This window comes from Lygodium microphyllum, chromosome 23, assembly GCF_053477565.2.
Source record: "Lygodium microphyllum isolate KBCC chromosome 23, Lygodium_microphyllum_v1.1.10, whole genome shotgun sequence".
Taxonomy (NCBI): domain Eukaryota; kingdom Viridiplantae; phylum Streptophyta; class Polypodiopsida; order Schizaeales; family Lygodiaceae; genus Lygodium; species Lygodium microphyllum.
This window is the reverse complement of record NC_141157.1, coordinates 64,917,245-64,943,262: the sequence shown is the minus strand read 5'-3', so window position 1 is coordinate 64,943,262 and position 26,018 is coordinate 64,917,245. Positions and strand designations below refer to the sequence as shown.

Sequence of the window (26,018 nt, the reverse complement as noted above, 5' to 3'; positions counted from 1 at the left end):
TGGTGGGGTTTGGATAGTATATGTGTATTTCAGCTTTGTACATAGATAGACTTAGTTGATTCTTTCCTCTACCTTTAGGCACATTGCCTTTAGGTGGGAGGTTGTTGGGAATAAAGGGTCACCGTGCCTTTTACGGTGTTCGGGTGTGTAGGCACCCTTACACATGTACTCTATATATATATTATCAAAAACCTAAAGTGGTACTTTTGAGATTGTACCCACATCAAGTCTTGTGCTCTCTCTCTCTCTCTCTCTCTCTCTCTCTCTCTCTTTCTCTCTTCTCTGTACTCTCTCTCTCTCTCTCTCCTCTATACTCTCTCTCTCTCTCTCTCTCTCTATGCGAACCGTAGCATTGCATGTCTCGATTCTCATGCACTTTGCTGCTGATAGGATGGCAAACTTAAGAGAGAGGATGTGGAGCGGTTGGAGTTTGTAGGATAATGCTCTTGGCAAAGTATTAGGGTTGTGTTTCATTATGATAGGTTTTGGTGCTTAGATCCAAACCTTGAGATATGTATGATGGGCAGCTAGAAGTATTGGGTGAATAGGAGGCGGCCTCTTGAGAGACTCCATTGGGACCTTGGGGAGTGGGAATGGGGAGATCCATTTGGGCATATAGGGGGATGTGAAGATATGCTAGGTTTTGCATGGAGAAAATATAGAACATATGAACATGACTAAAACACAATAACTCAGACAAACTGCAAAATGCAAAAACACAAATAGAAAAGAAAGATAACTTTGAAGTAAATGAATGGATGCTGTAAACGAATGAAAGAGTGCACAAGATGCTCAAAGGCAGAGTTGTCCAACAGCTGATGACTCTCATGGGAGCGGGCTGAGGGAGTAGTCGGAGAGTGACGTCCACCAAAGACGGATCCAGCAGGCTGCAACCACTAGTTAGAGCTGAGATGATGATGATGACGAAAATGGAAAGATAGCAGGCTGGAAACCAAAATGTAGTAGTCTAGAGGGCTGGAACTAGTAAATCCAGCAATGTACTGCTTTAAAGAGTGCCCAGCCAATCACATGCACCGGTATGGACTTGGGCGACAACTGGGAGAGGGTAGTTGGATGTTGGAAGACTTGTGTAGCAGCCAAAATGCAGGCTGGAGACTGTCGTCAAGGGTGCTGGAATCTCGATAGAAGGTGGCCTGCTGCAGCAGTAAATGCAGCAGCTTGGAGCTGTCACCAACAAGTGGTGATACTTTTTGCAGTTGCTTTCTTTGTTTACTTATATAAACATTTTATTTTTCTTTTCTTTAGTTGCTGTTACTTTTTACCCCTGGAGTTCTCTTGGATTAAGCGGGGATCTTTGCATGGCCAGAAAAGGCAGCCATTGGGACAAATTGGACTAATGGTTTGTCTGAGCCTTAGGACCGGTTCCATATTGAATGGGCACTGAAGAATAGAATGCTAGTGGTTTGAGACTGTGTACTTGCCACTGGAGATGGTGCAGGACAATGAGCCTGGCCAAGATAGAAGATGCACATGTAAGAATGCTCACGGAATAAAAGTCGCTGTAACTGAGCCACATTACACTTTTTGATGTAGTTGCAATGATAAAGGTTGCTCAGAACAACTTGAGGAATGCAGGGGTCACCATCCCTAAAATTTAGGAAGTTACTATTTTTGGACCCCAGAATCTACTCACGTCATTATCTTCGTTTTTGCATGAGGATTAATTCTCTGGTTTGTGCCGAGGTCAAATTTTGCACCGATCATGGAGAATTTTAGACCGGAAGGTGTAAACATGAAAATTGTTACATGTATGCCATGTGGCACAAATTCCCAAAAGAGAGAGAGCATTAGAAAACAAACGTAATAGACATGAGAGGCAGATCTGACAATGAAGTTTTGAGGAGCTGAGGGCAGATTGCTGCAAGTTCATCAGCTATGGAGAGTACTTCTTCGTCTCTGACTCATGTACGGACGTAGAGCTTGCTCCCTCTGGTCAACTGTCTCTCTATTCTCAGAGGAAATGCTTTGCATGATGGGCTAATTCCATCAAAGGTATAGTTCTGTGTTTTCTTTGCACTTCTGCTGAGGCAAGAGCCTCACTGTGCAGGTTCAGGAGCAGTTGTTGGCTTCTCCAATGCAGGAACTAAAGAAAGTGATGACCATGCCACACAGGAACAGGGTTTTTCAGCTCTGATTTATTGCTGTTTGTGGAACTGTTTTACTGTTGGAATGATACCAAGGTAAAAGGGATGTTGTTCTGGATATGCTGGACAGTAAGAACAGTGAATAAAGAGTTCTGCAGATTGCAATTCTGCACATGAATCATTGAGTTATGGTCATAGAAAATGCTTTCCTAAAAGGGATGTTGTTCTGGATATGCTGGATAGTAAGAACAGTAAATACAGAGTTTTGCAGACTACAATTCTGCACATGAATTATTGAGTTATGGTCACAGAAAATGCTTTCCTAAAAGGGATGTTGTTCTGGTCATGTTGTACTGTCCTTATGCAGCTGAGATTTACTCAGAAAAGATGAAAACCAATTGTTCACAGGTTATGTATTTTGGAACATTTCATTTTTATAACTTTCCATCTTTTAATTGATAAAGAAATATCGAGAGGGGCGTCGGTCTTCGGGGCCAATCTGGTGCTGAGCGAGGGAGTGAGGTCTCTGTTTGTGTGTGTGTGTGAAAAGACTAGGTGTTAATGGAAGGAACTATCGCTTTATGTGAGTCATAGACCGGTTCCATGGTTCCATCCCGGGGATTTGAATTCTTTTCTATAAGAATTTAATCTCGGACAGTTTTGGTTGAAAAGGCCATACACAGAGTATTTTACAAAGATTATAGGTGAGAAAGACTACGAGATTTTTCTTGGATACAGTATTTGCTGGATACATGACTAGAGATGGTAGACATGGATAAAGGCAAAGGAAAACTCCACCATGAAGAAGAGAGTTCTTCTTCTACTCATAGGCACTGAAGAGAGAGTATTGGTGCACAGGTGTTAGCACCTTCTAAAACCGAGATTGAACCACAGGATGAGGAGCAAGAACATGAGGACTTGTTTATGGCACAACTTCTTAGTATGGTTGGCTCTTTCGAATAGCTTGTAAAGAATCCTCGGATGCAAAAAATTTTGTAGTCACATAATGAGGATTCTCAGGCTGAGTCATCACATCAAACCATGAAGTGCTAACAAAGCAAACCTCTAAAGTGCGTGAGTATGTGGAAAAGACGCCAAACATGGAGATAGGTCCAGTGCAACAAGAAGCAAGCACAGGACCAAGGAGTGAATGGTCAAGGCAGTTATGCACAAGTGACATAACAAACTATTCCTCCTCAGTTTGCTACTTATCCTGGTTACTTTGGTGGTGGGTTAGTTTTTCAAGCAATGATTGGATTACCCATTGGTTATTAGGGATACTTGCCCAGAGGGCCACCAGGAATGATGCCGATTGAGGTAGTGAACCCACTTCATACTAATATTGGTCTACAGCCCAGTTATCAAACTTTGCAGAGTCCTTATTTGATGCCTGGAGTACAAAATGCAGCAGGTGGTTTTTTCTAGCCTAGTGGGCATATGGCACCTAAGACAGGTGAAATTAATGCTGATAATGCACCTAAGGGACTCCCCTTTTTACAGCCACCTGTCTATGACAACCTGACACCAAAAAGTGCAAAGCCTAAAGACTATAAAGAGGGTGATCATGCATTAAAGTTTGAAACCTTCAGTGGTATGCAAGATAAGTTGAAAGCTTTGACATTTATACAGCAGTTTGATGCAGCCTACACTGGAGGAAATTTTACTGAGACTTCTATGGTGCAGAAGGCTGTAACTTTTTTGAAAAGTAATGCTTTGTAGTGGTGGAACATATTGTTGATGCAAGGATATGCACCTGCCACTCGGGTCCATTTTAAATAGTTGTTTGCAGCCTCATGGTTAACTAACACGTTTGAAGTAGATGTCATGACTGCATGGCATAAATTGGACGTTGCAAATTGTGCGGATTCAGAAGAGTACAATAAGAAATTTTGGGAAGCACTTTTCCCCACGAGTTCTTATAGGACAGCGCCCCTGTCAGAACAAATTGAAAAGTACTGTTGTGGTTTGCCCGAAGCCACCAAGGATTATTTTACCAAGACCAGGGTTACAAATATGATACAGTTAATTGAAAATGCTGGTGTGGCAAATGCATTGTTGAAAGATAAAGATGATAGCTTTAAAGGCACTGAAAAGAAGGATTCTTAGTTTAAGAAGGATCCTGGCAAGAAGAAGAAGCAATTTCCAAAAAAGACCAATTTTACAAAGAAGTCTATTTGGAAGAAAAGATTTCAGCAGCAACCTCAAACTTCTTTTAAACAGGGCAAAGGACAGAAGAGGCCACTTTTTGGCAAATCATTTGAAGAAAGAAAGGCTTTAATGATGGTTGGGAAATCCTTTATATGTGAACAAAAATGCCATATTGCTTCTAAGTGCCCACAGCAATCTTCTAAAGATGCGGAGGATAAAGATGTGCCAAGTAAAAAGAAGCTCAACATTGACTTAGTGTTTGATATGGTGGGATATCAATCAGCTGATGATGCTAAAGAATTTTGCAGAGCTTGGGGAAAGATCAGAGATTCCACAGTGCTTATTTTCTTTGATCCTAGAGCTCGTGCAAACTTTATCTCACTAGCATTGGGAGCTAAACTGGGTATACATCCTGAGGAGATGGGACTAGTTGGACAGGCTGATTTGGCATGCCCAAGACATACTGAGCCTATCACCCCCATTCTTGGCAAACTCCGTATGCATATTCAGAGCTATGTGGACACAGAGGAGTTCCATATTATGCCTTTAGAGGGCTGTGATGTTCTGTTGGGTATTCCATGGTGCCACAGGAAGCATGCTATCTTGGATACTTACAACAGAATGATTACTCTTATACATAGGGGAAAGACTCGTGTGTTAGATGTGAAGCTTAAAGGAGAGTTTGTCCCAGTTGTTTTTGCTTCTGCAATTACTTCTGTAATGAAAAATCATATTTCTGCGTACTTGGTTTTTGCAAAGCAAGTTAATGAAGTTGACAGTAATGTGTCTGTACTAGATGAAAGTAGAAGAGCTTTCTTGGATAAATTCAGTGAATGTTTCTAAGATTTGTTACGAGAAGAGTTACCCCTTGAGAGGCTTGAAGATCATACCATAGATCTTATTCCAGGGACTAGTCTGCCCAATAGGCCACTATACAGGGTCAGTGCAGCGCAGCAAAAAGAGATTATGACACAGGTTAATGAGCTTTTAGAGGAGGGACTAATTCAGCCGAGTAGTTCTCTGTTTTGTTCACCTGTGTTGCTAGTTCAGAAAAAGGACGGCTCTTGGGGAATGCGTATTGACTACAGAGCCTTGAAGAAGAATACGATCAAGAATAGGTTTTCGATTTTGAGGATAGATGACATTCTTGATCGATTATAGGGAGCAAGAATGTTTAGCAGGATAGATTTGAAAAGTGGGTACCATCAGATTGGAATCAGGCCAGAGGATATCCATAAGACTGCTTTTAGAACGACATTTGGTCTCTATGAATTTTTAGTCATGCTGTTTGGATTGACCAATGCTCCTCCTACATTTAACAGGATGATGGATAGGATTTTCCGCCCTTATCGAAGTTTCGTTGGCATATTCTTTGATGATATGATTATCTTTTCAAAGAATGAAGAGGAGCATAGAAAACACTTAGTTACTGTCTTTAATGAGCTTAAGCATAACAGATTGCTCATTAATGGCAAGAAGAGTGAAATCTTTTTGGAAGAGATTCACTTTCTTTGGCACATAGTTTCTAAAGATGGTGTGAAGATGGATCTTGCAAAGATAGAAGCAATTGTCTCTTGGCCAGACTTGAAAACCGTTCATGATGTTCACAGTTTTCTTGGCCTATGCTCTTACTACAGAAGATTTGTAAGACACTTTGCAGAGATTGCTTCTCCTTTACATGTGCTTGAAAAGAAGGATGTCAAATGGCAATGGATTGACAAAGAGAAATCAACATTTAGATGTTTGAAGGGAAAAATGACTACAGATCCAATACTTATTTTGTTAGATCTATCTAGGCCATTCGTAGTGCAGTGTGATACATGTGAAAATAGCATTGGTGGTGTATTAATGCAGAATGGCCGAGTTGTGGCATACGAGAGTAGAGTACTCTTTGTCATTGAAAGGACTTACCAAATTTATGAGAAAGAGTTATTGGCTGTGATCCATGCACTTTCTAGTTGGAAGCACTATTTGCTTGGTGTTGATTTTGTAGTGCAAACAGATCATCAAATACTTAGATACTTTCTAACACAAGCTAAATTGTCAGAGAAACACATGCGTTGGGCAAATTTCCTATCTATGTTTCATTTTCAGATAGTGCATGTGGAAGGTAAGAAGAATGTAGTTGCAGATGCTTTATCTCGCAAACCATAGGTGTCAGTTGTTTCCATTTCTTATCACCATGAATTGGATGATATAAAAGAGCAGTATGCTGATAACGAAGATTTCTCTGAAATCTATGAACAGTTGATCAATGGCTAACATCATGATCATTATGTATTCAAAGAAGGCTTTATCATGATGCATGGAAGATTGCATTATAGAACAGCTAAGGCCAAAAGTTTTATTAGAAAGCCATGCTCCACTGTATGCAGGACATCGTGGCATTGATGCTACAGCCAAAGCGGTAGAGACTTTCTTTTATTGGCCAGCCTTGAGATCTAATGTTGATGCATATGTTAGATCTTGCCTTGTATGGCAAAAGGTCAAATTTGATAGATAGAAGGCACTAGGGTTATTGCAACCACTGTCTATTCTAGAAAGGCCATGGAAAAGTATTGCCATGGATTTCATTTTTGATCTTCCAAGAACTTCTTCAGGGAATGATGGAATGTGGACTATCATTTGCAGATTCAGTAAACAGGCACATTTCATTCCTGTAAGGAAAAAGGTTAAGTCAGAACACATGGTAAAGATATTTATGCATAATATCTTCAAGTACCATGGAATGCCGCGGTCAATTGTCAGTGATAGGGACCCAAGAATGACTAGCTTGTTTTGGAAAGCATTGTTTGAAAACATGGGCACTACGCTGAAATTTTCATATTCTTTCCATCCACAAACTGATGGACAGTCTGAAGAAGCAAATTCAACTGTTTTAGATCTACTGAAGTGTTATGTTTCAGATCATAAGACTTCTTGGGAACACTACTTGCCATTGGTTGAGTATGCATACAATAATATACTGTACTCATCTACTGGCAAAGCACCTTTTGAGATTGTGGAAGGTGGAAAAAAACTGCCTCCCATTTTGCAAACAAAAGATAACATTTTTGAAGCAGATCATTATGTAAAAGATTGGGAAGAAGCATATAAAATGTTCAAGTATGCTTTAGAAAAGTCACAAGCTAAACAGAAAAGAGCTGTTGATAGTCATCGTCGGGAACTCTTGTTCAAAAAGGATAATTGGGTCTTATTGCGTTTTAAAAAGGTATGTTTGAGAAAATAGAAGGGCACGGAACGTTTGTTTCCAAAGCTGAGTATGTGTTACTATGGCCCTTTTCAAGTCTCAAAGAAGATCAATGACGTGGCATATAGGTTGAAATTGCCAGAGAATTGGAAAATTCATAATGCATTCCATGTGAGCCTATTGAGGCCTTTTATTGGTGAAGTGCCAGAAGATATGGTTCAAGAGGAACAACCTGAAGTAGAGGAATTAGATGAGATTCTAGTTCTTGAGCAGATCCTGGCACATAAGGATAGGAAAGTGAAAGGTAGAGTTATAAGAAGATTTTTGGTGAAGTTCAAGAACTATTCACCAATGGATGCTAAATGGATGGAAGAGGCTGAATTGGTAGATTCGCCTTAGTTATTGCAACTTTATCGAGAAGCTTTCTTACTAGAATCTACAATGACTTAGAATGCTTTTTGAAGCAATGTACATTCTCTATTGTACAGTTGAATACTGCATCTCATTGAATAATGCACAATGTATGGTTTACACTTAGCATTAACATGTGTATCATTGAATGAAATCTCAGTGCTTTGAAGTTGTATTTGTTACACTTTACTTGAATGATTATACATGTAGTGACACTAATAGTTCGAGGATACGTGCTATCGACCTATGTTGCATCCAGAAACATGTATATTAGAAAGGCTCCTAGTAATCATAGTTGAATACAGGATGTGATCCTCCACCTATGTGAGACTTGAACTTGCCATGACACAAATGATAGTGGGAAAAACTCCTACCATCACCCCATGTCATTTGTTAGTAAGTGATACATGTGATGACACTAATAACATGGAGAATCTTGTTATCATCCTGTGTCATCCATTAGCATGTGTGGCATGCAATCAAGGTCGCTTGCTTCTTTCAAGAGGGGGGTATGTCACCAGGTGGTGATACTTTTAGCAGTTGCTTTCCTTATTTACTTATATAAATATTTTATTTTTATTTTCTTTAGTTGTTGTTGCTTTTTACCCCCCGATTTTTCTTGGATTAAGCCGGGATCTTTGCATGGCCAGAAGAGGCAGCCATTGGGACAAATTGGACTAATGGTTTGTCTAAGCCTTAGGACTGGTTCCATATTGAATGGGTATTGAAGAATAGATGCTAGTGGTTTGGGACTGTGTGCTTAGCCACTGGAGATGGTGCAGGACAATGAGCCTGGCCAAGACAGAAGATGCACATGTAAGAATGCTCACGGAATAAAAGTCACTGTAATTGAGTCACATTACACTTTTTGATGTGGTTGCAATGATAAAGGTTGCTCAGAACAACTTGAGGAATGCAAGGGTCACCATCCCTAAAATTTAGGGAGTTACTATTTTTGGACCCCAGAATTTGCTCACGTCATTATCTTTGTTTTTGCACGAGGATTAATTCTCTGGTTTGTGCTGAGGTCAAATTTTGCACCAATCATGGAGAATTTTAGACCGGAAGGTTTAAACGGGAAAATTGTTACATGTATGCCATGTGGCACAAATTCCCGAGAGAGAGAGAGAGAGAGAGAGAGAGAGAGAGAGAGAGAGAGAGAGAGAGTATATTAACGTCTCTAAAAGGCCAATGTGGCCTATGAGACCAAAGCAATACATACAATGGTGGTGTGTTTCTCATCTGGAACGAGAAAAAGATGAAAAACATGCCTATAAGACTGAAAAAATAAAATAGTGTCCTATAAAAGGGAAACATGTCAATGATCTAAAAGTGAGAGTAGAAAAAGGAAAACTCTCCATCAACGATATGTCTGTTCTCTAAGGAGATGTATCTCTGCATGGCTGAGGCGTCTCGGCATCTATCTCCTGTGGTGCTCAATGATGACTTTAATTTGTCTGTGGTGTGGATGTCTAGGCCTTCGTCCGGGTGGACGTGGGCGCCTAGACCGGCTAAGTGCCACTGCTCTATCCAAAGGGACACCTACAGAAGATGAGGTCCAATGATGATGCACTCTTGTAGGTTGTGTGGCAGTAGTAGTGGTATCTGCCATACTCTGTCGTCTATCAATGAAAAAGTCAGTGACTGCTCTCTGTCTATGTGAGCCGAGCTGTGGGGACCTCCTACTCCGTAGAATTGTTGCTCTACGCCTCTGGAGCTCCAAGAGGAAGAATCCCAAGCATCTCTGATCCTCAAACTGCACGATCCGTCTCAGGGGTCCAAAACCCTCTCGAAACAGACAGTGGTATCTACCTCGTATGCCATAATATACAGTGCATCGGCATATGTAGTGTTCCTCTGTCTCTGGCTCTTTGTCGCATAGTGGGCATATGCGTTCTTCTGTCTGTATATCCTCCCATCTGCCTGTCTCAATCCTCAGGTGGTGGAATGAGGTGCGGATCTGACCAATAACTGTGCGTAGTCTATGAGGCAGCCGTGTGTCCATGTAATTGGGTCGGGTGATGAAACCATATTCAGATACCTGAAGGAAGTGGGTCTGGTAGTGTGCCACCATCCTCGTGCCATGGGGAGGGGGGTCGGATCCAGGTCTTCTCTGTATCTAACTTCAGTATGTTTGCTTTGATCACATGGTTTAGCTCTGATCGGCTTAGGTCAAGTGTAGGGAAATCCAGGCTATAGTCAAAGGGGGGTAGTCTGTCAATCTGCAGCCCATGTAGACTCATCCATGTACTCATTTGAGCATACCAACAATGTCTGTCACCATCTGCTACTAGTTGTCTAGAAGAGGCCAGGGCTAGCCGTGGGTATCTATCTTGGGGGAGCTCCCATACTCTATGTATGAAAGTCACTGCTTGGACCAAGGCCTCAGTCACCATGGGTGATGCTTTCAACTCAGCTCTGATAATCTCATGTGGGGTTGAGCTCTTCGCTCGTATCATACGTGAGATCATCATGACCAGTGGTCTTTCCATATGCTCCCACCCGTCATAGTAATCCTTCTCTGGTCCATCCTGGTCTCCCAAAGGCTGTCTCCTCGTGTGAAAGAGACTCAGACCCCAAATAGCTGCCCCATATAGGAGTGTGGGTGTAACCAGGGTGTCAAAAAGCCACAATTTGGTGCGCGGTTCATGAAATTGTATGTGAGCACATTGCCTCTCCAATGCACCTAAGGCTGCATATGCTTTTGCCAAACGAGCCTCTGATGTCTCTCTCCAAGAGAACTGTGGTCCCTTCAATGTGACCCCCAAATAGACATACTGCCTAACCATCTTCACTGGCTCTCCATCAAAAGTAAACTGGTGCTAAGCTCTTGTCACCCAAGCAGCTGAAGTGTTAAATACCATAACTTTAGTTTTCCCAAGGTTCACCTTAAGATCTCTATCTCTACAAAAAGCTGATAATGCATCCAAGTGTCTATTTAGTCCCTCAGGTGAGTCAGATATAAGTACAATATCATCGGCATAAAGCAGTAATGATATCAGCACTCCAGCTAGGCTGGCTCCGGCCCCACCAGTCCTGTCCACATATTCTGAAATTTCATCTATATATAGCCCAAATAGTGTCGGTGAAAGTGAACAGCCTTGTTTCACCCCAATGGTGCTATTGATTGTATCTGAGATGCCCTCAGGTGTTCGTACTCTGCCCGGTCACTGTCTCATACAAGGCATAGATACTTCACTGTATCTCTACAGGCACATTAATGTTTTGCATTCTTCTCATGAGTCTAGCACGTGGCACTGTGTCAAAGGCCTTGCGAAAGTCCACAAAACAGCAGTAGATCTTTTTCTTGAATGCCTTGCCTTCTTCAATGATTGCCCTCAATGTAAAGATATGGTCTAGAGTTGTATATCCCCTCTTGAAGCCAGCCTGGCCTTTTGATCTCAGGCCATGTATCTCGGCCCATTCACTCAATGCTTGTTCCACGATAGAGCCATATATCTTGGCCAGCATGTGTCCAATCATGATAGTTCGGTAGTTACTAGGTAGCGTGGGGTCTCCACTCTTAAAGAGTGGCACAATAATATGGTCTGACCAGCAAGTTGGAAATCCCTCACAAACTGCCCTATTAAAGATGTGAGCTAGCGTTGGTGCCAAAATATCACAGGCATGCGCGAAGTGTTCAGCCACTAAACCATCATGATCTTGGGCTTTTCCATTTTTCAATTTCCATATGGCATTCCTCACTTTTTTTTCTATGAAAGATCTGCAATTTGCTGGTCTTGAGGTTGAGGGGAGTGGCATAGGCTCTTGGCCAGGAACATCATATATATATATATATATATATATATATATATATATATATAGAGAGAGAGAGAGAGAGAGAGAGAGAGAGAGAGAGAGAGAGAGAGAGAGAGAGAGAGAGAGAGAGCATTTTAAAAAAAACATATAGGCATGAGGGACAGAACTGAGAATGAAGTTTTGAGGAGGTGAGGGTAGATTGCTGTAAGTTCATCAGCTATGGAGAGTACCTCTTCGTCTTTGACTCATGTACTGAGGTAGAACTTGCTCCCTTTGGTCAACTCTCTCTCTATTCTCAGAGGAAATGCTCTGCATGATGGGCTGATTCCATCAAAGGTACTGTTCTGTGTTTTCTTTGCACTTCTGCTGAGGCAAGAGCCTCACTGTCTAGGTTTAGGAGCAGCTGTTGGCTTCTCCAATGCAGGAACTAAAGAAAGTGATGACCATGCCACACAAGAACATTTTCAGCTCTGATTTAGTGCTGTTTGTGGGACTGTTTTATTGCTGGAATGATGCGAGGGTAAAAGGGATGTTGTTCTGGATATGTTGGACAGTAAGAACAGTAAATACAGAGTTCTGCAGACTGCAATTCTGCACATGAATCATTGAGCTATGGTCATTGAAAATGCTTTCCTCAAAGGGATGTTGTTCTGGATATGCTGGACACTAAGAACAGTAAATACAGAGTTCTGCAAACTGCAATTCTGCACATGAATTATTGAGTTATGGTCACAGAAAATGCTTTCCTAAAAGGGATGTTGTTTTGGTCATGTTGTACTGTCCTTATGTGGCTGGGATTTACTCAAAAAAGATGAAAACCAACTGTTCATAGGTTATGTATTTTGGAACATTTCATTTTTGTAACTTTCCATCTTTTAATTGATAAAGAAATACCGAGAGGGGCGCCGGTCTTCGGGGCCAATTTGGTGTTGAGCGAGGGAGTGAGGTCTCTGTTTGTGTGTGTGTGTGAAAAGAGTAGATGTTAATTGAAGGAACTACTGCTTTATGTGAGTAATGGACTGGTTCCAGGAGCAGCAACAGAGTGAAGGCATCAGCTAAGGGAGAGGTTGCCTAACTGTAGGGCAGCAGCTAGAATAGACAGCAGCTGAAAACAGGGTGCCTTGGACTCATGATGGTGTGGCAGCAATGAGCTGATGGCTGAACTGCAAAAGAATGGATAAACAAAGTGGTTGGGAAACCTCCTATTTATAGATGTGGATCCTTGCAAAGATAGGGTTTTGGCTTATGGACATAGAAACTTTGGCAAAAAATGAGTTTTGGGGCTGTTTTAAAGAGAGAGTGAAGATTTAATGTGAAATGAATCTTTTTTAGCTTAATAGAGGCAGTCTCTTGAGTCTTGAGAGACTATAGTGGTGTGAAGATATGCTAGGGTTTGCATTGAGAAAACACAAAATGTATGATCATGACTAAAACATAGAGCTAGGACCTACCATCGACTTGTATGTTTGAGTTCTAGCTAAAGTTAGTTCAGCTTCCATGCGCAAGTCAATGACTTGTGGACTTCACTTTTGAGTGGTCTGCATAGGTGATAAACACAGGCAGCAAATTGAGGAGACAAGTGACTCTGCTGATATGGCAAAATTTGTAGCAATTTGCAGCCTGTTGTCCTAGGGTTGGTAGGTCGCTGGCAGCAACAGAAATCAGGTTGCCAAGTGGAGCTGTAGTAGCCGTGTTGGACAGCTGATGTGTTGAGAAACCACATCATTCAGATCAGTTCCCTTCTTCATTCCCATTTTTGGTTTCCATTTCCAGCCCAAAAAAGGTTTTCTAGGTGCCTCCCAAGAGAGTTGGAACACCACTCAAGGACTTTGGTGGGCAAGACTCAAGACTGTCTGTGCCTATATATATGGCACCACCCATTCATTCATCACCCCATTACACACTTCTTTTGTTCATTCATGATACCATCATCTCTCCTATTCTTCCACCATCTCCATCTGATGTTGCCAGACATCAATCATCTCCTTCTAAATTTGTGTTTACGTAGCAATAGCTTCCTCCTTAGCTGGTGTCTTTTTCCATCGGCTGGTGTATGCATCATAGGCAGTTGGAGCTTGTGTTTGGCTCCCTGTCTGTTGCTCCACTTGGCGTTGCATCCTCAATTGGCATCATGATCTCCAGAGGATGATGCCAATTGAGGCAGGTCATCTTCTCCTGCCTGTTGGAGTTCAGTTGAGAGTGACAAAAGTTCGAGAGGAGTGAGTGTGAGAGTGTGACGGCTGGAGAGAGAGTGAGAGCAAAGTCAAGTATGATTCTATTAGAGTGTACCAACAATGTGTTGGTACACAAAGAATAAAATGTATTTATACTTAGGGCATGTAAGGGTGGATTCACATGTACAATGTGGGTGTACTATACACGGGAGGTTAAACTGGGCCTTTATCCCAACAAGCTTCCACTTAAAGGTCCGATGTGTAACTAACCAACTCCCACTAGTCGTATGCAATGCTCATGTTGAGCTTTGCTTAGACTTTTAGTGAGAACATCTGCAGGGTTATCTTGTGTTTTGATTTTGGTCAATGTGAGTTGACCATCTTCCGAAATCTGTCTGAAGAAGTGATATCGCACATCTATATGCTTTGTGCGTGAATGATACATGGCATCCTTAGCCAGATACACAGCACTGTGGCTATCACATCCCAAAACTGCAGTACCCATATAGACATGCCAAGATCTTCTGCAAGTCTGCTTAACCATATAGCTTCCTTAGAAGCTTTAGTAGTTGATATGCATTCAGATTCAGTGGTACTCAGTGCAACGATGTTGTGCAACCTGGAACACCAAGAAATAGCTCCACTAGCAACTGTGAAGACATACCCGTTGGTGGACCTACGAGTATTCAAGTCACTTGCCATGTCTACATCACAATAACCTTGCAAACTAAGTGCACCCTATCTATAGCAAATACACTTTCTTTGTGTATCTTTAAGGTATCGAAGAATACACTTGACAGCCTCCCAATGTGCTTTGCAAGCTTTAGTTAAGGAGATAAGGGTACCCCAAAAGGCTTAGCTTCAACCATGTTAAATCTGTCTAGTACCTTTTCAATGTACTTTTTTTGAGATAAAAACAACAATTTCTGCATTCTATCTCTATGAATCCTCATGCCCAAAATATGCTATGCATTCCCCAAATCTTTCATGGAGAAGGTTGATTTCAGCTAATTTTTGAGAGTATCCAAGCTAGTCTTTCTTTTCCCAGCTAGCAATATATCATCCACATACAAAACAAGTATGATGGGGCTGCCTTCTGTATCCTTTTTCATGTACAAGCAATGATTTGCATGGCTGCGTGTAAACTCATGAGAGAGCATAAAGGTGTCAAACTTTTTGTACCACTGCCGTGGTGCTTGCTTCAGCCCATACAGGCTGCGTTTTAGTTTACACACCATTTGCTCTTTTCCAAGAACTACAAAGCCCTCGGGCTGTTTCATGTAGATTTCCTCATCAACGTCACCATGCAAGAAAGTTGTTTTTACATCCATTTGATACAGCTCTAAATCTAAAACAGCAGTGAGAGCAAAAAGCACACATAGAGTGGTCATCTTCACAACATGTGAAAAGACCTCTTGGAAGTCAATCCCTTCCTTTTGTGCATACCCTTTGGCAACTAATCTTGCCTTGTACTTGGGTTTCCCATCAACTGTCTTTACTTTGTACACCCATTTGTTTGGAAGCGGCTTCCTTCCCTTGGGCAATGACACAAGATCCCAAGTATCATTTGCATATAGAGATTTAATCTCTTTCTGCTTAGCAAGCTCCCACTTATTGCTAAATTCACATGACTTGGCCTCTTTGTATATAAGAGGCTCACCCTCATCTGTAAGCATCACATAATGCAAGGAGGGGTCAAACCTATGTGGTTGCCTTCTTACGCATGTAGACCTGCGTATCCAATGATCAACATTTTCAAGAATTGGATGTTGGAAATAAAGGGCCATCGTGCCTTTTATATATGCACGGGTGTGAACACACTCTCATCGTGAGTGGTTTTCCGCCTATACAGGGGGTCGACACGGTGTTGTCCATCTTGGGAACAACTATGCATGTGAGATTGCAGGTATTGGCAGTGTGCAGTTATAGTTTCAGCATGGCTCTGTCTTTACACTTCACCATGCACGGCATGTACCTCAGCTTAAGAAGAGCTTGATTAGCACAGGGCAGCTAGATGATGATGGTTTTCATACCACCTTTGGTGATGGAAAATGGAAGATCTGTAAGGGATCTAGGGTTATTGCCAGAGGTTGCAAGAGTGATACGTTGTATCCACTTTATGTATCTAGTGTGTATGACCATGTTGTTGCCGTGACCGAGCAGCCAAGTATTTCTTTGTGGCATGGCCGGTTGGGACACATGAGTCAAATAGGAATGAAAGTGCTTTCATGTTTGGGTTACTTGCCTTGTCTTCGTTATGCTGATTTTGAGCATTGTGGTCATTGCATTTATGGCAAACATGTACAAACGTCTTACAAAAAGTCTCTTTCTTTGAAATCTTCTTCTCTAGAGTTAGTACATTCGGATGTATGTTAAGTGCCAGGATTATCTTCAGGGGGAAAGAAATATTTTGTCACCTTTGTCGATGATGCTACATGGAAATGGGTTTACCCTATTCGTAGCAAGGATGAAGTGCTTGACAAGTTTAAAAAATTCTTGGCATTGGCTGAAAATCAGACAGATAAGACACTTAAGTGTCTTCGCTCTGACAATGGTGGGGAATATGTATCCAAAGCCTTTCAGGCATTTCGTGACAGTAAAGGGATAAAGAGGGAGCTCACTGCCCCTCATAATCCACCCCAAAATGGAGTTGCAAAGCATATGAATCGGACCATACAGGATAAGGTCCGTACGATGCTGTCTCATGCTGCATTACCCCATGGTTTTTTGGCAGAGGCTGTTATGATAGCCGTTCACTTGATTAATCGGTCACCAAATAGGTCTTTGGGGGGGGGGGGGAGTTCCCCAAGAAGCATGGTCGGGCAAGCCACCTTCATATGCTCATCTGAAAGTGTTTGGCTGCGAGGCTTTTGTGCACATTCGTAAAGAAAAACACAGCAAACTTGAGCCAAAGTCCTATAAATGCATTTTCCTAGGATATGGTGACGAGGGTGAAATGGGGTATAAATTATGGGATCCCGAGAAAAGAAAAATAGTATGCAGCAATGACATTATCTTCCGAGAAGATCACATGCACAAACAGTCCGAAAAGACTGAGGAGGTCCGTAGGGTTGTATTCCGGGAATAAATACCTTTTGGACAGCAAAATGTGCCCGTTGTACAGTAGCAAATATTTTTTGTAAATGAACTTCTAAATGCAGGAAATGATGCTGGAAATGATCAGCCAGCTATTGCCCATGAAAATGAGCCATTACATGTGCAAGAACAGCCAGGACAGCAAGCTGTTAATGCTGATTTGCAGGCTGAAATGCCAGGACAGCATGTTGAAAATGGAAATTTGCAGGAACAGCTAGCAAACAATGACCATTGGGTTAGGAGATCGTCTAGGGCTACTAGACAACCTGACAGATTTGTTCCTGGTGCAATTAATGTGGCTGAGTATGTCATGTTGACAGACTGTGGTGAACCGTCTTGCTTCAAGGAAGCAATGGACAGACAGGACAGCAAGAAATGGTATAAAGCCATACTGTCAGAGATGGAATCTCTTGAAAAAATTGGCACTTGGGACTTGGTGCAGGTGCCTAAAGGGCAGAAAACCCTTCCATGCAAATGGGTTTACAAGATGAAGGTCACTTCTGGTTCCTCACCCAAGTACAAAGCAAGATTGGTTGCAAAGGGGTACAAGCAAGAGCATGGAATTGACTTTGATGAGATTTTCTCTCTTGTAGTCAAGATGACTACATTAAGAACCATTTTGGGTTTGGTTGCACTTGAGGATATGGAGCTCATACAGATGGATGTAAAGATTGTGTTTTTACATGGTGATCTGCATGAAGACATATATATGCAGTAGCCTGAAGGGTTTGTTGAACAAGGGAAAGAAAAAATGGTATGTAAACTTAAAAGGAGTTTGTATAGGCTGAAACAAGCACCAAGAGAATGGTATCATAAGTTTGATACATTCATGCAATCCCAAGGCTTTCATAGAAGTCAAGTGGATCGCTGCTTGTACACCAAGAAGACAGCAGATGACAGCCTGATTATCTTGGTTTTGTATGTTGATGACATGCTGATTGCTGGCAAGGATACTCATGCCTTGGATTCATTGAAGCAAAGTCTTCATGGCAGCTTTGATATGAAGGATCTGGGTGATGCAAATCACATTCTTGGCATGCGAATACTCAGAGATAGATCTAAAGGCTTACTCTATCTATCTCAGCAGGAGTATATCTCCAAAGTTTTGCAACGTTTCAATATGGAGGAGGGGGGGGGGGGGGGGGAAACCATTGGGGTTTCATTGCCTCTATATGTGAAACTCAGTGCAGAGGATAGCCCTACATTTGATGATGAGAAGGCTGAAATGGCCAAGATACCATATGCTTCAGCTGTTGGCAGTTTGATGTATGCTATGGTTGCTACATGTCTTAACATTGCTTTTGCAGTGGGAGTGGTTAGCAGATACATGGCAACCCTTGGCAACAAGCATTGGGATGCAGTGAAAGGTATTATGAGATACCTCAAAGGCACAAGGGAGTTGTGCATCTGCTTTGGAAAGCAGAAGGCATCTATTGTTGGCTTTACAGATGCAGACTATGCTGGTCATGTGGACTGCAGGAAGTCCACTTCTGGATATGTGTTTACTTTCACAGGAGGAGCAATCTCTTGGATCTCCAGGCTACAAAAGTGTGTTGCATTGTCTACTACAGAGGCAGAGTATGTAGCTGCCACTGAGGCATGCAAGGAGGCTTTATGGCTTTCGCGTCTGGTGGGAGAGCTTGGCATCACAGAGTTACCTGTTCTCCATTGTGATAGTCAGAGTGCTATCATGCTAGCACGGAATCTTGTCTTTCATGCAAAGACAAAGCACATACAGGTGAAATATCACTTCATTAGAGATGTACTTGACAGCAAGAGCATTGAGCTTGTCAAAGTGCATACAGATGATAACCCTGCAGACCTTCTCACGAAGGGTCTTCTAGCAGAGCGGTTTGCTCATTGCCGACAGATGATGGGAGTTGGATAGATATATTTATTTCAGCTTTGTACATACCTAGACTTAGTTGATTCTTTTCTCCTCTTAAGGTACATTGCCTTTAGGTGGGAGGTTGTTGGGAATAAAGGTCCATCATGCCTTTTATATGTGCACAGGTGTGAACACATCCTTATCACATTGTACTTTCATATATATATATCTATCTAAAAACCTAAAGTGGTACACTCATCATTGTACTGGAAAACGTGTTCACCCTCTACTTTGCTCTCTCGCATTCTCTCTGTCTCTCTCACTGCGCGTAATGACTGTCTACCTCGATCTCCGTACCTAACCTTGCCCTACATTGGGTCTACATCTGGAGGTATATTATTTTCAGCATTTATTGGCTGATGTAAGTCATTTTCAGCATGTTGTTCACGCTGTACAACACCTTCATTTTCATTTCCAGCACCTGCATTTTCATAATCAGCAAGCCTATCTTGCTGTCCGTGACCTCCTTGTGCTCCTATTTGCTGTCCATCATCATCTGGCTAAAAAATAACTGGCTGATTATCAGTTTCAGCCTGTGGTACAGCACCATGAGGCTCATTTTCTGAAGTAATAGGTGGCTGCAAACTCTGAAATTTCACCTTTTTCATATCTTCATTAGAGGCTAAAGTACCTTTCAGCAATTTTGCCTCATTAAACACAACATTACGGCTGCAAATAATTTTCTTGGACTGAGGTAACCACACTCTGTAGCCAAATTCACCCTTATCACCATAGCCCATGAAAATGCCTTTGGTGGATATGCGTAAAATTTGTTCTTCAACTCATCCCCAACATGCACAAAAGCATCACAGCCAAATATGCGTAAATGGTCATATAAGGCTGATTTGCCAGACCAAACCTCCTCAGGGATGCCATTATTTAAGGACTTGTTTGGAGAGTGGTTGCAAATGTGAACTACGGTTTGGAGTGCCTCTCCCCAAAATTCACGAGGGAGATTAGCAGTGGACAACATGCACTGCACTCTTTCACATAAAGTCCTGTTATATCTTTCAGCCACCCCATTTGAAGAAGGGCTATAAGGAGCTGTAAGCTCCCTCTTAATACCATGCAAGTCACAAAAGGACTTGAATTTAGTAGATGTGAACTCACCCCCATTATCAGCTCTCAAGAATTTCAGCTTTCTACCTGTTTGAGTGGTCACAAATCATGAAAAGTTTTAAAAACAGCAAACACTTCACTTTTCTTTTTCAGCAAGTATACCCAAATCTTCTTGGAACAGTCATCAATAAAGGAGTCAAAATATGCAGCACTACCCAACGATTTCACGGGCATACTACATACATCAGAATGCACTAAGTCCGAGACATTGGACTTAAGAGAGACACTAGAGTAAAATGAAATTTTTATTTGCTTTCCAAACTGACACTCATTACAAAAGTCAAGGTTAGAACCTTTTCCATCAACCCTCTTCAGAGAGGTAAGGACATCAAGTCCTTTTTGGCTCATATGGCCTAATCTCTTATGCCATAACTCCCAAGTGGCTGCAAATTTCAGCAACTACAAGAAAGTTGCCATTCAAGGCTTTACAGTGCAAACAATACAAAGTGCCCTTCTTGGTTCCTTTTGCAATCAGCATGGAACCCTTTTTTACTTTCCACAAACCACCACCAATCAGTGTGGTGTAGCCATGCAAGTCAAGCTGACCAACAGATAGTAAACTCTTTTTAATGCCAGACACATATCTGACATCTTTCAACACAAGCTCTTGACCATTGTCTAAAGACAAGTGTAGAGTGCCAATCCCATCAATGCTGCGAGCATGGTTATTTCCAAGATATACCTTTCCATAACTGTCTACATTGAACATAGCAAAACACTCCAAGCAAGGAGTCACATGGAAAGAGACACTAGAGTCTACAATCAAAGTCTGAGTGACACCATCATCAACTGACAAGAGTGCATCAATCACATTAGCCTTGGTAATCTGCATATCTTGCATGTGACATACAAGGGCATCATAATCAACCGCACATAATACATCAGCCTCTGTATCTGAAAGCTCCTCTATGACCACACTAGTGGCCACATTGGGCTTTTCTTTGCCTTTGGTTGCCTCAGATGCATCTGTCTTATATTCTTTCTTCTTTTTATCTGCTGTATTCTTCTTTCTCTCTTGTTCCTTCTTGTAATACCTGCAATCAGGTTTCTTGTGGCCCTTCGGACCATAATGATAGCAAGTAATGTCACTCTTTTCCTTTCCTTTGCTCTTACTCCTGTTCCTCTGTCCTGCATTTGCATTTTTCTTTTCAGCCCTGCCTCTTACATTATAAGCTGAGTTGCTGCCTTCCCCACTAGACATACGTCTAATTTCTTCATTCAAGATAGAACCCCTCACCCCATCATATGAGAGATTGGGGTTATTGCTGAGTGAAACCACTAAGGTCTCCCAAGAGCAGGCAATGTCATGATCAAAAAGATCGTCCTCAACTTATCATCAAAGTCCAAATTTGCATCTTTGAGCTGATTTAGAATCCCTATAAATGCACTCAAGTTCTCAGTTACAAGCTTTGACTCATCCAGTCCCATATTCATCAACTTGCGCATTAAATGCACCTGATTAACAGGTGCGGTGATCTCATAGGTAGTTTTCAGCTTCTCCCATATTGCATAACCTGTATCTAAACCCTAGATGTCATCAGTGACACCGATCTTAATGTAAGCCACAACCTTTTTGTTTACTCTGGCCCAATCTGCATCAGATATTAGTGCGGGTTTATCTTCCTACAAAGCATTCTCACAATCCTTTAGGAACAAAATGCCCTGCATACGATCTTTCCAAAGGTCAAAGCCATGACCATCAAATTGTTTGATCTCCATCAAACTCTTGATGTTTGAACTGGAAGAAGTTGCAGCCATTTTATCACGAACACGAGTAAATGCACTAAACTGCAGAAGTACAAGCTGAAATAGCAAAATACACAACTGTTCTTTCTCAACTAGAAATAAATCTCTGCTGTTTGTACATGAAACAGCCACCACACGGGCAAAAATGCAGAAATTTATCAAAATATGTGCAAATCCCCAAAATTTCAAATCCAAGATTGCATAAATGTTAGCCAATTTGACCCAGCTGAGCAAAACTTTGCCAATACATGAAAAAACCCAAATTTCTGGGATCTAGTGTCAATTAAATTTGCTCAAAAGAGCAAAATTTTGACTAATTTGGAAAAATCCCCAAATTAATTGAGGTCACCACTCGCAATGTCTGTAATTTCTGACTCGAAAATCATTGATAGCCATAAACGATGTCAAATCTGGGAAAAGCCCCAAACTTTATCATGGAATGCACAATGTAGCTGATATTTGTCCCTTTACATGTCTTTCACAATGTTAAGATCTATTATGGAATGCACAATGTAGTTGATATTTGTCCCTTTACATGTCTTACCTCAGTTTGAATCATTGATATGATGTTTTCCTGTTGGGTTCAATCACCGACATGGTCGTGTATCTTTCAAACTCCCATCACAAATAGGATTGTGTCCAAAGTAAACCAAATTGCAACATGATACTTATGAATTAATACTCAAGTATTTTGTAGATCAATCTGTTAGTTGTTATGGCTCAATTGCAGTAACTTGGTCCTCATCTTCGTCTTCTACTTACAAGTGAAAACCATGTTTATAAGTCTGCAGCAAATGAGGATAATCCTTGGAAGTTGGAAGTAGGGTTCTCATCCAGTTAGAATCACTTGGTAGAATAATTCTTGACCTTCACTAAGTATCTCCTAGAAATCTTGGCTTTTGCAACTCTCTCCTGGTCTTTATAACAACAACTTGTTCTAGCTCTAGAACTTATGGTTGGTCCACTTGTGGTGGATCTTCAACCACTAGTTCATCTAATGTTTTGCTGACATATTTCTTTAATAGAGTCACATGGAAAGCTTTGTGAATCTTCTAATTGTTTGCCCCAACAAATTTGTAAGTGATCTCATTTTTTGTGGGATCCTAGAAAGTCTATAATATTCATTGAAAATCTTTACAAAGGCGTTCCTTTTTCTGTCTGTATTCTTAAGTGGGTTCGCTCAAATATAAGCAAAACCTGATCTCCCTCTTGATGTTTCTCTGCAACTTCTATTTGTCTCATCTGAGACCTCTAATTGACAGTTCTTGACCTGTCCTTTAACTGTCAATAACATTTGACTGCTAACTATTCAAAGATTTGTTGTTTGACATTGTAAAATTTTTATTGGATGCTATGGAGGCAAAATTTGAGTCTTCGACCAAATGATCATACAATGCTTACCAGAACAAAGTGATAGTCTTCAGGATGTATGCCTCCAATCATTGAGTTTGTAAGTTCATACAGTTCAAAGATCCAGGCCACAGAGTTTTTCCATACGTGAAGCTTTGATGGTTTTCTTTATTTGAATAAAGTATCCATTTTGTTGACCTATCCATATGACATGATTCCTGTTTGTTGACTTTGGCACTTTCATAATCAAATCTGAAGTGCAATATCTTTCAAAGGTTCAGATGGCATTGAAAACGGCTGCTAGTAATTTTGGAGCATTGCCAAGTCATTAGTGTATCACAAGGGCCTTGATGTCGTTTTTAAGACTAGGCCACTTGGCCATTCAAAATCACTCAAAATATGCAGTGTGGGTTTGCAATTTGCATACTTGCAATGTGGCTGAAAGTTTGTATCGATTACTACAGAGCATTTGTGAGTTCAAAGGCAGCATCAAATTCTTATATAATCTGAAAGTAATTTTCAAGCTGCTTGTGCTGGGCACACAAGCTTCTACAACTGATCCAAGTTGTCATCAATCCGAGTTGTAATTTTGATTCAATTTTATCCAATTTCAAGTCACTTGTGCTGGGCACACAAGCTTCTAAAACCGATCCAAGTTGTCACCAATTCTGGGTATTCTCAAAATTTTACCTTATTTAGGCATCAAGAAACACCCCAATCTTTTTTCAAAGTGGATCAATTTGTCCTATGATATTTTGGACCTCCTAAAAGAGAAAATTGAAGTATCTTTGCATTTTTCAAATACTTTTGTATTTCTGTAGAAAAGATCTCGACCTAGTGCAATATACCCTGGATTTTGGTCTCTGTCATCTCCCTCCTGGCTTTCCAAGTAATCCATAACATCTTGTCCAATGATCTCCTAGTTGAGAGCTATTTTCACATGGTGTGGAAATATGACAAGTGAGAATACACCTCAAAAATCTCCTGAAAAAGCTGATTCCCTCTTGCTGTAGAAAATGCAGCTAGGAGATCCTGCCCCCCCCTGCAAAATTGCAGCTAACAGAGGCTGCCCTCCTGCTGCAAATACCCAGCTATCATAGTTTATGGTGGTCATTCACCTGCTGTTTGTGTCAGTTGAGATTGTTCTGCAGCTGTAGATCACATTGAAGCACAACTGAAGGAGGTGGTCATTAGTGAAAAACAAGCTGAACAAAGACTGTCTGGAGATATGCCTCTTTTGCCTTAAGACTGCTTTTTGAGGCAGCCCATGCTGCTGCTTCTTAGCTCCTAGGGACCTCAAAAAGTTTTCAGCTTGTTGGCTGCTTAAATGTAGTTGTAGAGGAACCTCTTGGGGTCACCTTGGTTTCCTTTAGTTGCTTGTTTGTAAGAGTCTAAACTTGAGAAGAAACACAAAAGTAGAGTAGAGATCCTGGGGCACAAGCTGAGCTTCAAGGTTCAATTACACCCAATGGGCACGATGGCATTCAGGCTCCCTTGAATGACCACTTATTTTGCTACCTAGAGCAAGTTGCTTAAAGTCTGAACTCTAAAGATGGTGTAACTGGTCGTAACTTGACCATAACCAGGACTCCAAAAATCTATCAACATTGTTAACTCTCGAGTCCATAAATCTTGTCAGCAGTTTAGCCATCTGCTGCTTGTGGGCTTTCCACCATGTAAATGGCCGATATTGTCAGCTCTGAGTCCATAAATCTTGTTGGAAATTAGCATTTTATGTGTACTTGCTACATGCTAATAAAAGGTGCTTCTCAATTTTTGTTACTAGAGATCATAGCTATTGTCTGTATCATTTACTTATTTTTGTTGTATGTGATGTAGGTGCTTGACATAATTGCACCTCCGAGCAAGAATTTGATTAAAAAAGGGTATGATTTTTCCCAGTGGTTGAAACCCAATGGTTATAAATCAGATGTGTGAGCATGTTGCAAATGGAGCGCATGTATGCAGGCTTCAGCACAGTTTTCATCACCATGCATACGATGAAAATTTTTCATTCTTGTGGAAGAGGGAAGTGGGTTACTATTGAACCATTTGCATACTGAATCCCTTAAACTGTGCACCTGATCTGGATCATCTTAACAGATATCTCATACACACACATTGAAGCGCACATGGCAAACTGATTGCTAATGCCAAGCATCATATTGCATGCTTTGAAACTCCATTTAGATTGTGGTCCCAAGGTATTGGTATCCTTCACCATCTCAGTTTTCCTTTGGAGTACAATCACGGCTTGAATATCAGGCCTCAATTTTGCTTCATGGCATGTTATAGTCATTACTTGTAGCATTTGTGTTGCATCAAGCATAAAACTCATCAATTTCTTGTGCATAATGCGCCATTTATCTAGATTAACACTATCAATGTGTCATGAATATAACTCTTTTGATAAGATGCTTTTAATGGAATCTCGAGAGAGTTCTCTTTACAAACTCTAAAGCCACTTCACAATTTTGCTCTAGGTCCCAAGTCAACCTTCTATATGCTAATATTTTTCAATCCCTTTCAAACTCCTAAGTTGAGCATTGCTACATAAATAAGCAATGGCAAGCTTTTAGTTTCAAAAGGCAATCATATGGTCAAGACAAAAACACCATCCTGTTTCGGGCTGAAATTGGCTATTGCAAGCTTTCGTTTTGAAAGGTATAGTCGAACACAAAAAGCTGGACTGCTCAATAGGGAAAGGTATGTCCTTTAAAAAGTTGTCTTGAAACCTTGTGGAATTTCATTGCCTATAGAGTGTCAAGCTCGAAGGAATCAAATGAGTAGAAAACCAAGGACATACATGGATTAATTAGTGCTATCCATTAAAGAAGATTGATACAATCCTTGGCTCTATCACACCTTAATCTTTGCTGGAAGCTACTTGTGCAATTGCATTTGCTTGAGGTCGATTTCCATGGAGTTCTCCATATCAAGAGAGTATGGAAGACATACATTTAAACATTCTAAGAGGTGCTTGTTTGAATGATTCAATGGTTGAATTTGCATAATGCATGTTCCTTTGATAA

At 41.1% G+C, this 26,018-nt stretch overlaps 1 protein-coding gene across 1 annotated transcript in view; it reads left to right on the top strand.

Annotated features, from left to right (window-relative positions):
• Positions 1–25,367, top strand: part of IMPL1 (myo-inositol monophosphatase like 1) — a 38,587-nt gene extending 13,220 nt beyond the window's left edge. The window contains exon 10 of the mRNA XM_087664347.1: positions 24,826–25,367. Coding sequence (XP_087520473.1) covers positions 24,826–24,924 — 99 coding nt within the window. The 3' untranslated portion in view covers positions 24,925–25,367. The remainder of the gene's footprint in view (positions 1–24,825) is intronic.
• The last annotated feature ends 651 nt before the right edge of the window (positions 25,368–26,018 follow it).